This window comes from Cetorhinus maximus, chromosome 9 (assembly GCF_964194155.1).
Source record: "Cetorhinus maximus chromosome 9, sCetMax3.hap1.1, whole genome shotgun sequence".
Lineage (NCBI taxonomy): Eukaryota > Metazoa > Chordata > Chondrichthyes > Lamniformes > Cetorhinidae > Cetorhinus > Cetorhinus maximus.
Window position 1 is genome coordinate 68850208 of NC_135887.1, and position 12153 is coordinate 68862360.

The window sequence follows — 12153 nt, forward strand, 5'->3', positions numbered from 1 at the left end:
TTCCTTCAGAGCTGAACAGCTCTTTAACAGTTCCACGACAGCTGGACAGTTCCTTGACAGCTGGACAGCTTTTTAACAGTTCCTTGACAGCTTGACAAATTCTAATGAATTTGTGCGCAAGAAGTACATAATCATGTTCATGGTTAACAATCTCAAAGGGTGCCTTACATCTCCCAAAGGGTGCCTTACCAAAGGTTTTCCCAAAGGTGTCCCAGGACCCTATCCAAAGGGGTAACCTGGCTATCCAAAGACATCCACTAAGTTCAGAATCCTCTTATCTGTTCTAATCTGCACACTCCAGATTCCACACTCCTTTTCTTCCAAAATCACACTTCAGAGGAGGAAGCTGGTAATTTAAATGGCTAGCTGCCTCTGCAAATCATACATGCGTGAACCCCGGCCCGACTTCAGTCCCTCCTCCGTGAAGATGGGAAATGCTGGGTTTGAGGGTGAGATTTAGAATTTTCAGCTATTTCGCCATGTTGGAGAGCCTTTTCCTTATGGCGAAAATCTGAGCTGTAGTCACTGAGACCACCAGTCATGTCCCAGATCAAATTAATAAGCCTACTAAACTGAAGGTAGTGGTCAATGTGCGAGCAGATTGTTAAACCAAAGTTAGTGGTCGATGTGAGTGTGGAACATGCTAAATGGAGTATAGTAGTATAATGTGAGTGTGCAATCTGCTAAACCAAGGTTAGGAGTCAATGTGAGTGGATTATGCTAAATTGAGGATAGTACAAAATGTTAGCCTAGAACCTGCTAAATCAAGGGACATGGCTTCCATGTGTTTTACTTCGTTCTTAAGCAGTTGCCATTTATATTCTGCATCGGTTTTGAATACCAATTGTAGGTGCTACTTGCTAATCAATCAGCACTCTTTCTCATGCAGTAGAAATTGTTGTTCCCTTTAGAATTGGTATTCTTGCGAATCTGTCCTGATGAGTACAAAGTGAAAAGTTTTGATAGTATGTCTCTTTTCTCAGCAATGCTCAAGTTCTGTCCTACCAAGTGAATGATTATAAATTTATTAAGAAAAATGTAACCAATAAATTAACACAAAAGGAAAATAGCAGGGCAGGTGATGTGTTGCAACTGCAGAATGAGGGTTTTCTAGATATCAGTGTGATCAAAGGCAAAGACATCTGCAGTAAGTGTCTCCAGCTTGAGGAGCTTAGGATCAAAGCCAGTGAGCTGGAGGCTGAGCTGCAGACACTGTGGTGCATCAGGGAGGGAAAAAGTTACTTGGACACTTGGAGGCAGTCATTCCCCTTAGTTTAGGAAGAGTCAGAGTTGGTCAATAGTCATGGACAGGACAATGTGACCGCAAGTCAGGCAGGTGTGGGGAACCTCAGCTTCTGACTTTGTCTAACAGATATGAGGTGCTTGCTGCTTGTGTGGATGAAGAAAAGGACTGCCAGCTGGCGGGACAGGCTGACAATGGCACCATGGTTAAGGATGCCATTCAAGTGGGGGGAGTGAAGAGGAAATAATAGGACACAGTATAGCCAGGGGTATAGATACTGTTCCCTGCAGCCATGATCAGGAGCTCTGAAGGTTGTGTTGCCTGTCTAGTACCAGGATTAAAGACATCTCCTCAAGGCTGGAGGGGAACTTGGAATGGGAAGGAGAGGACCCAGTTGTCATGGTTTATGTGGGAACCAATGACATGAATAAGACCAGGAATGATGCTTTGTTAAGAGAATTTGAGGACTTATGGTCGAAATTGAAATGCAGGACATCAAAGATAGTCATCTCTGGATCGTCATCTGAGCCATGCGAGGGAATTAATCACGTGACTCAAGAGTGGTGTGGGATGAAAGGGGTTTCGATTTATGGGGCACAGGCCTCAGTAATCAGGGAAGATTGAGCTATTCTATTGTGATGGGCTCCACGTAAACTGGGCTGGAACCAGTGGGGAGGGTTCAGGTGAAGGGAGATTTAGAATTCCAAAGAGAAAGGTTGAGGCATTGGAACTGTATAACAATGTGGGGAAAGTCAAGCAGAGTGGGACAGGAAGAATCAGAGAGTTTAACAAAAAACGTTCATCAGCAAATGAGGTAATTGTAAGGAATAGAAGTAAAAACTGAAATTAAAGATTCTCTATCTGAATGCACAAAGCATCTTCAATAAGATAGGTGAACTAATTGCACAAATAGAGGTAAATGATTTAGATCTAATTGTCATTACAGGGACATGGGGCAGAATTTCATCCATGTTGGGCAAGCTCGGCGGGGGCAGGCAGGGGTGGTCGGGAAGCCGACCATCGCCTACGATTGGAACCAGTGGGTGATTTCATGCTGGCGGGCCAATTAAGGCCCAACCAGCATGAAACGCGAGCGGCAGCAGCAGGAGGGCGAGCTGGACAAACGCAACTTTCACGCGAGTGCACACTTCATAATCTCCCTGAGGCACAGAGCTGCCCCAGGGAAATGAAGTGTCATAAAAAAAAAAGAAAATGTAACGAACATGTCCCCTCATGTGACTCTGTCACTTTTTTTTAATTCATTCATGGGATGTGGGTGTCACTGGCTAGGCCAGCATTTATTGCCCATCCCTAAATGCCCTTGTTCAGAGGGCATTTAAGCGTCAACCACATTGCTGTGGGTCTGGAGTCACATGTAGGCCAGACCAGGTAAGGATGGCAGATTTCCTTCCTCGAAGGACGTTAGTGAACCAGGTGGGTTTTTACGACAATCGGCAAAGGTTTCATGGTCATCATTAGACTTTCTTAATTCCTGATGTTTATTGAATTCAAATTTCACCATCTGCCATGGTGGGATTCAAACCCGGGTCCCCAGAGCATTACCCGGGTCTCTGGACATGAGCAGGGACATGTTATTAATTATGTTTTAAAACATGTATTTTATTTTTATTAGCTTTAGGAAACCTCATCCCGCCCATGGATGAGGTTTCCTAAAAAGTGCAAAGGCCACATGGCCTTATTGCCTGCCCGCCAACTGTAAGGTTGGACAGGCAGCGGAAAATTCAGCTTAATTGATAATTTAATGGCCACAACAGGCCTTTTAATTGTTGGCAGGCCCGCTGCCAACTTCAGCACATGCCTGCCGAACGAAATATCATGCGACTGCGCGTTGACATGGGGACACTCGCCCTTCTTTTTATGATCAAGCGGGTTAGGCACACCCCCACCCGCCTGCCGAGCTAAAACTTTTACCCATGGTTACAAGGTGGTCAATGTTTGGAAACAAATATTCCAGGGTACACAATATTTGGAAAGACAGACAGAATGACAAAGGAGGAGGGTTAGCCTGACAGTAAAGGTTGACATAGGACATTAGTAAGAAAGGATCTGGCTTCAGAAGATCATGAAGTAGAATCAGTAAGGGTGGAAATTAGGAATACCAAAGAGTCAGAAAACACTGATTAGAGTAATTTATGGGCCCCCTAACAGTAGTTGTAACACTGGGCAGAGCATTAAACAATACATTATTGGAGCTTGTAACAAAGGAAATGCAATAATTGTGGGGGTCTTTAATCTTCATATAGATTGGAACAATCAAATTGGCAAGAGTGGTCTAGAAAATGAGATTGTAGGATGTTTTTGTGACAATTTCTTGGTGCAAAACTGTGTTCAGTTTTGGTCTCCCTATTTAAGGATGTAAATGCATTGGAGGCAGTTCAGAGGAGATTTATTAGATTGCTACCTGGAATGAACAGGCTGTCTTCTGAGGAAAGGCTGGACAGATTGGGCTTGTTTTCACTAGGGTTTAGAAGAGTAAGGGGTTGACCTGATTGAAGCATATAAGATCCTGAACGGTCTCAACAAGGTGGGCATGGAAAGGATGTTTCCCCTTGTGGGCGAGTCCAGAACTAGGGAACACTATTTTAAAATTATGGGTCACTCTTTTAGAACAAAGATGAGGAGAATTTTTTTTCTCTCAGAGGGTTGTGCAACATTGGAAATCTCTGCCTCAGAGGCGGGGTCATTGAATTTTTAAGGCCAAGGTAGATAGATTCTTGTTAAGCAAGGGAATCAAAGGTTACCAGAGGCAGATGGGAATGTGGAATTCGAAAAACAAACAGATCAGCCCTGATCTTATTGAATGGCGGAGCAGGCTCAAGGCGCCAAATGGCCTACTTGTGCTCCTATTTCGTACGTTCGTATGTTTGCATTATAGGTCTAGTATTATGCAATGAAACAGGGGTAATTAGTAATGTCACAGTAAAAGATCCACTGGAAAATAATGATCATAATACATTTCAATTCCATGTTAAGTTTGTAAGTGACATATTCCAACCACAAACAAGAATCTTAACTTAAACAAAACCAATTACATAGGAATGATGGAAGAATTACCTAAGGCTAATTGGATAAATAGACTAAAAGGTTTGGATATGAATGAACAGTGGGAAATATTTAAAGCGACAATTCAAAATGTTCAGCAAAAATACATTCCACTGAAAAACAAAAACTCAGCAAGGAAGACCCATCCAAGCTTCACTCAGAAAGTTAAGGATAGTATTAGATTAAAAGAAGAGGCTTACAATGTTCCAAAAATCAGTAGCAAGACTGAGGATTGGGAGTGTTTTAGAAACCAACAAAGGGCCACCAAAAAGTTCATAAAAATGGAAAAATATATTATCTGAGAGTAAACTAGCCTAACATATAAAAACAGATTGTAAGATATTTTATAAGTATATAAAAAGGAAGAGAGTGGCTAAAGTAAACATTTGTCCCTTAGAAGTAGAGACAGGACAAATCATCATGGCAAATTAGAAAATGGTAGAGGCATTGAACAAATATTTTGTGTCTGTCATCACAGTAGAAGACACAAGTTTCGTGCCATAAATAAGCAGTAACCTAGGGGCTAAAAAGAGTGGGGAAATTAAAGAAATTGATATCAGCAGAGAAAAATGTATTGGAAAAGCTTAAGGGGCTAAAATCCAACAAATCCCTGGGACCTGATGGCCTACACCCTTGGGTATCAAAAGAGACAGCTGTAGAAATGGTGGGTGTGCTAGCTATGATTTTCCAAAATTCCTTGGATTCAGGAATGGTCCTATTAGATTGTAAATTGGCAAATGTTACACCACTTTTCAAGAAAGGACGGGGAGAGAGGGAGTCAGAGTGAGTGAGCTACATGCCAGTTAGCTTAACATCAGTTGTTAGGAAAATGCTGGAATCTATTATTAAATAATGCACTTAGAAAAGCATAGTATGGTTAGAGCAAGTCAACATGCTTTTACTAAAGGGGAATCCTGTTTGACAAATTTATTAGAGTTTTGTGAGGATGTAACGAGTAGGGGTAGATAAAGTGGAACCAGTAGATAAAGTAAACCAGCCCATGCTTGCAAAACTCAAAACACGGTGTCCAACATTAGATTTGATTTTGTGATTGGTCAACATTTGCTGAATGATCCTCTGTGCTAAGAATTACGCGAACAACCAATTTAAGATTGTCAGTTGGGCGCACATTTGGGTGCACTGGAAACTATATACATTAATACACAGGGCTCTGTTCTTTGCAGACAGAAAGAACATGTACACACCTACTTCAGCTAGACAAAATAAGTGACAGCCATTCACTGGTTCGTTCCCCAGGGCAATGTCTTGACCAATCAGAGTCAAGCTGCCTGGTTTAAATTGACAGTTAACTGTCAGCCACCATCAGCTAGTGCATTTTCCATGACAATACCTCTACCAATCAGAGTCCATTTACCAACCAATCAGCACTCTCTTTTCATACAGTATAAATATGTTGTTTCCCCTGACATAGGTATTTTCTTGCAAATTTTTCTGATGAGTGCAAGATGAAAAGCTTCAACATGTCTCTTTTTCAGCAATACTCAAGTTCTATACTACCAAACAACTATCTGTAGATAGAGTAAACTTGGATTTCCAAAAGGCAATTAATAAGGCGCCACACAAAAGGTTAACAGTCAAGATAAAAGTTAATGGAATTGGGGGTAATACATTAGCACAGATAAAGGATTGGTTAAATGTCAGAAAGCAGAGAGTAGGCATAAAGGGAGCTTTTAAAGTTGATAGGCGATGAATTGAGGAGTGTCACATGGATCAGTGTTGTGGCCTCAGCTATTTACAATTTATATTAATGATTTAGACAAAGAGACAGAGATTAATATATTGAAGTTGGCTGAAAAGCAGAATATTTTTTAAAGGTTTGAAACTATTAAGTGGTGATGTTCAAAGAGACTTGGGTGTGCTCATACAAGGAATGCGGAAAGTTAGTTTGCTGGTGCAGCAAGCAATTAGGAAGGCAAATGGCATGTTGGCCTTTATTGCTAGGGGATTGGAGTACAATTTTAATAGGATTTCATTGAGACCACATCTGGATTAGTGTGTGCAGTTTTGGTGTCCACATTTAAGAAAAGGTATACTTGCATTGGAGGCTGTACAACAAATGTTCAAGTCAATTGATTCCTGGGTTGAGAGGCTGCGTAAATTGGGCTTATATTCTCTGGAGCTCAGAAGAATGAGAGATGATCTCATTGAATCCTACAAAATTCTGAAGGTGCTTGATAGGATGGCTGCTGAGAGATTATTTCCACTGGGGAATCTAAAACACAGGGGCAGAGTCTCAGGATAAGGGGCCGATCATTTGGGACTGAGATGAGGAGTAATTACTTCACTCAAAGGATTGTGAATCTTTTCTCTACCCCAGAGGTTTGTGGATGTACCATTGTTGAATATATTTAAGGCTTTGATAGATTTTTCCTCTCTCAGGGAATTAAGGGATATGGGGAGCGGCCAGGAAATGGATTTTAAACAAAAGATCAGCTTTGATTGTATTTTAATTGTATTGAATGGCAGAGAAGTCCCAATTGGCTGTGTGGTCTACTCCTGCTACTATTTCTTGTGTTCTTACTACTGAGTGAATCTAAATAACATTTTAACCAACCACACTGTTGAGGTGCAACACGGCACAATTAAATGAATCCATGACCAATACACCCATCATCAGACTAAAGCTTCTTGTGACTAGTACAACTCCCTCAGACTGATGATTATAATAATCTTCAAATTCTGAATTCTCTGAGTTATGCATCACTTTGAAAACCTTGCTGTTTCATTTTGGGGCATTCATTACATAATAATATTTTGAGTAACATTTGAAGCACCAGTTAACGGTTTCCCGGGAATTCCTGGGGCTCATTCATTTATTATTACTACTCCAGTCCTGTTGTCTCTCAGATCTGCTAAAAATGCCTTCATCCTCATTTCTTTTGTCTGTAACTCTTCTGCTGTACTGACACCTGCGCCCTTTTTCTGAATGATCTCGAAAGACTACAATTATTGAGTCTTCCATCCTTTGTAACACTGCAAAAATGTTCCATTTGCATCATTAAAGCTGCTGGAAATGACTGCTTACCTAGGATTTTTTTTTAAGCAGCAGGCATAGTGGTTTGATCCAAAAGGGTGTCTTTTGCTGAGAACGAAATGACAGTAAAGACCGGGAAAGTTTGCATATGTGATACCTTAGCACAATTCAGCAATTTAAATGTGAGCACTGAATAAGGAATTTCCTAATTAAATTTCTGCAATCTTTTATACAGTCTGTTAAAGTCCTTGATATATTCCTCCATGGAATGACCGTCTTTCAAAATTCATCAGAATCTGACCATGCCTTATAGGCATCTGATGGATCACCTTTCTTGTAAATTTCATCTATGAAGCTTCACAGAAGATCCAAAGCTTTCTCAGTATCCAACTGATGGGCATTCAGCATTTAAAACACTTTGGCCAGAACTTTCCAGCCTTCCCCATGTTGGGTTCCCCCATGGTGGGGCCGGCAAACCATTGAAATCTACGTTCACATCGGTGGAATCGAAAGATCCTGCTGGCATGAGGGGCTGGAAAATTCCAGCCTTTGTTTCTGATTTTACTGGTTGGGAAGCGACAATGGCAATGCCGTACCTTGTCTTCTCTTTGGTAGAAATAATCTGTGTCCACATATACATTTCATTTTCCACTGGTCATAATGTTCAGATTCAGAGAACTTCGTACCCTGACAATTTACATTTTCTTTTAGCCAGTCTTCACAAAAGTAACTCAGATTACAATCTTTTCTCTGAAAAATATGCTGCTTAGTTTCCAACCTTCACCTTTAGGCAACCATTCTCTGCTATCACAACTCATTCAGAAGCCAGACACCAGTCTTTTTACTTAATACTAGATTAATTTACAGAATGCAACATTACATATGTGTACCTTATCCCTAATCAATATTCAATATCCCAGAAGTCTCTCTTTATACTTTTTTGAGTACAATTAAACAAATAATCAAATGCTCAACCCCTTAAAGCGGTCCTGTAACAAAAATAAAACTTTACAGGAAACTCATCAAATTAAAATAACGCGCCTGGGGCTGTTAATGCACTCCAGCCACTATGGTAACCACCAATCGAAGAAGGTCTCCAGCGTACCAGTGGACACCATGTGCTATCTCTCCAGGGGTACCCAAGGTCTCTCTTTATACTCCTTCAAATGCAGTTATTAAACAAATTAACAAGTGATCAAATGATCAACCCCCTAAAGGGTACTATAACAAAACAAAACTTTAAAGGAAACTTATCAAGTTAAAATAACGTTCCTGGGGCTGATAATGCACTCCAGTCACTGCAATTCCATCAATCGAGAAGGCCTCAAGTGGACACCTTGTGCTCCCTCTCCAGAGACACCTGGAGTCTCTCGTAATACTGTTTTGAGTAAACCCATGGAAATAAAATAAACTAATTGACAAATGAATCAATTAAATTGACAGTCCCTTAAAAGGGCACTGTAAAAAAAGACAGAATTTTAAAGGAAACTTAACTAATCAAATTAAAATGCTGTTCTGGTATCTGATGATGCACTTCAGCCCCTATGGTGTCCACTAATCGGGGAAGGCCTCAAGCGTTCCAGACGACATTGCATGCCCCCTCTCCAGGGACACCCAGGGATGAACATAGCCATGGAAAAGAGACAGACAGTAGGGTCAGACGATGCCACTCTCCCCCGCAACCATTTATTGCCTGGACCTGTTAATGGCCATCTTGGCCAGGCCCAGGAGCAGGCTAACCCTTCCCGCCCTGCTCTGCAATGGATGACCAAATACCAGGAGTATGGGCTGAAGTGCAGCCAAAATTTGAGGAGCAGCCCCTTCAGATAATCAAAAAAGGGACTGCAACCTCACACAAGTTATACAAACATGGAAAATGGACTCCTTAAGGCCACAGAAAATACTGGCGGCCTGGGAGTCCATGAACCATCTTAACCTCCTATTGCATGGGACTGCTTCATGCAACACCCTCCACACCAAATCCCCAATGGTGAAGAGGAAGGCTCCCACAGAGAGAGCCCTCTACTGCGGTCCCCTGCCACCTCTTGATGGCAGGACAGAATGCTAGAGCAGGGAGGGAAGGGTTAGCTTGCTCCTGGAATTTCCGTGAGATGGCTCAAGTTGTGCGACTGAGGTTCCCCAGGGAGGTTTTGGGAAATGTCTCTTTATACTATATGCTCAAGATACATAATCATCAATACCCTCCATTTGTATATCCTTAACTTTAACAATGGTGTGTTTGAATGGTTGATGAGGACGAGGAAGCGAAGGATGTGCAGCAGCAGCGGAAGGTCTCAAGTGTACCAGTGGACACCACGTGCTCCCTCTCCTAGGACACCCAGCCGCAAACATAGCCACAGAAGAGGGGCAGACAGTCAAAGCCAGATGGCCTCCTCAAATGCCCATTGCCTGAACCAGTTAACGGCCATCTTGGCCAAGCCCAGGAGGTCCTCCTCCTTCCTCCTCCCTCTGCACTGGGTGATCAAAGGTTAGGAGTGTGGGGCTGAAGTGAAAATTTGAAGAGCAGCCCTTCAAATAATCAGAAAAGGATTTCAACCTCTGACAACCTATATACACGTGGAACATGGACTCCTCAAGGCCATTTCAACCTACAATTGCACAGGACTGCTGTATGCAACACCCTCCATACCAAATCACCGATGGTGAGAGGAAGGCTCCCACATAGACAGCCCTCCACTGGGGGCCCCCACCACATCTGGATGGCAGGACAGAATGCTATGGTGTGTCCGAATTGTTGACGAGGAAAAGGAATTGAAGGATGTGCAGCAGCAGCCCATACAGGAAATCTATTCATGCAGAATGGAAAGACACAGTGGGAATTTCCGTGAGACAGCTCAAGTTGTGCAACTAAGGTTCCCCAGGGAGGTTTTGGGAAGTGTCTCTTTATACTATGCGCTCAAGATACATAATCATCAATACCCTCCGCCTGTATATCCTTAACTTTAACAATACAATTAACATAACATTAACATCCACCAGCTCCCACATACTGCAGCTGCTAAATTTCTTATTTACCCAGGGACTAAATTATTTTATCTTAATTTTGGGCACAAAATTCTGTCTGTGTGTTCAACATATTCATGAAATTCGCTCAAAATGAGTACATGTTTTACACTTACTGCAATTATACAACTTGTTAATCTTCAAAATGTCAAGGGTAGACATTCCAAAACGTTGTCCAATATTTATGTTTGGGTTCGGTTTGGGCACAATGGTAGCACTTCTGTGATCTTTAGAAAAAGCAAACCTGCAATGAAAAAAATAGATATTTAAACTCCTGCTCAACTTTCAGATTTAACACGACTACTAAATTCTGTATTTCCTTTGGGAACAGACAATTAGACATTCAGTATGGCACAGCCTTGCAAGAAACACATGAAAACCTAGCCAAATTAACCTCAACCAGACTGATATACTTTGAAACAAAAACAAAAATACCTGGAAAAACTCAGCAGGTCTGGCAGCATCTGCGGAGAGGAACACAGTTAACGTTTCGAGTCTGAATGACCCTTCAACAGAACTAAGTAAAAATAGAAGAGAGGTGAAATATAAGCTGGTTTAAGGGGGGATGAGAGAAGTAGAGCTGGATAGAGAGCCAGTGATAGGTGGAGATAACTAAAGGATGTCACAGACAAAAGGACAAAGAGGTGTTGAAGGTGGTGATAGACTTTGATCCTTATTCTAATTCTGAGCATAGTTAATTTTAATACTTTCTCACCTGTCGAATAGGTAGATGGGCACCTCCAAACAGGAGCATCTTATGGCGAGGATACAAAGAAACTGAATCATTTCCATTGTCCATAGTCAATTGGAAATAGATGGGTAGAGTTTTCTTTTATACAGTAGCGTAATTAACTGAGGGAATTATTTCAAGTTAGATGGGCACAGATTATAGGATCATAAGTGTAAAAGGTAAGCCTGGACTGATGTCAGGAATTAGTTTTTCACACAGAATGACTTGTATCACAATGGTCCACAAGGGTAGGATAATGGAGGAAAAACTCTGGAGCCAATCTAGAAGCAGTTACGTGCTGTATTGACCAGATGGCTAAATAATAGTACTTTGTAAATGTACTTTGCAATCTATTTAGATTTAAATTTACTACAGTTGTGCCAATACATACATTTCTCATTTTCAGTTTGGCAGTAAATTTCAGTAATAAATCAACCTCAAGATGGAAAGATGCCAGAGAGTTCATTTATTTTCATCTTGGATTTTAATTTGTTGCTCAAACTTACTGCTGGAAGTAAACCTCTCATTCCTTTTAAATGTCACTAGCAGTTATTTCACCACTTAGAAACAGTTTGTTGGAGTAGGGCAGAATAAAGTGCAAATTTAAGATGACCGAAAGTTGACTTGGTGTTAACGAGTGTTGTGGATACGAGGACGAGGTAAATTAAATTATTATTTCTGTACTCGTCTTCTATCCGTGACAGCAGTAGTTTAATTTCTAATTTAATTTGTTTCCCTTAATATCCTTTCCCTTGTTGAAAGAGGCCAATGTCTGTTTCCCAAACACCAGTTTATGAGGTCCAATGTTAACTAGTAACTCCACAGCAAATTCTTTAAAGGTGAAACAAAATTAGGATATATTAACACATTCAAACCTAAGGAATGGATTGTGACACACATTCACACTCATGAGCATACAAGGTAGAAAGATTAATAAAGAAAAAGGAAAGAAGTTACAACTTGTGAGTTACTTAAAAAGAATCAAAAGGTATTGGCATTAATTCATGAGAATAGAGTCTAGTAACCCCATGTCCAATGAAGGTTCTTTCAGCTGGCTTTGTCTGGCAGAATTCCTGGTCTTTTCCCAAGGAGTTTGGT

At 41.1% G+C, this 12153-nt stretch overlaps 1 protein-coding gene across 1 annotated transcript in view; it reads right to left on the minus strand.

Annotated features, from left to right (window-relative positions):
- Nucleotides 1–10400: 10400 nt before the first annotated feature.
- Nucleotides 10401–12153, minus strand: part of LOC144685063 (hatching enzyme 1.2-like) — a 132809-nt gene continuing 131056 nt past the window's right edge. Inside the window, exon 6 of the mRNA XM_078549598.1 lies at nt 10401–10569. Coding sequence (XP_078405724.1) covers nt 10401–10569 — 169 coding nt within the window. The remainder of the gene's footprint in view (nt 10570–12153) is intronic.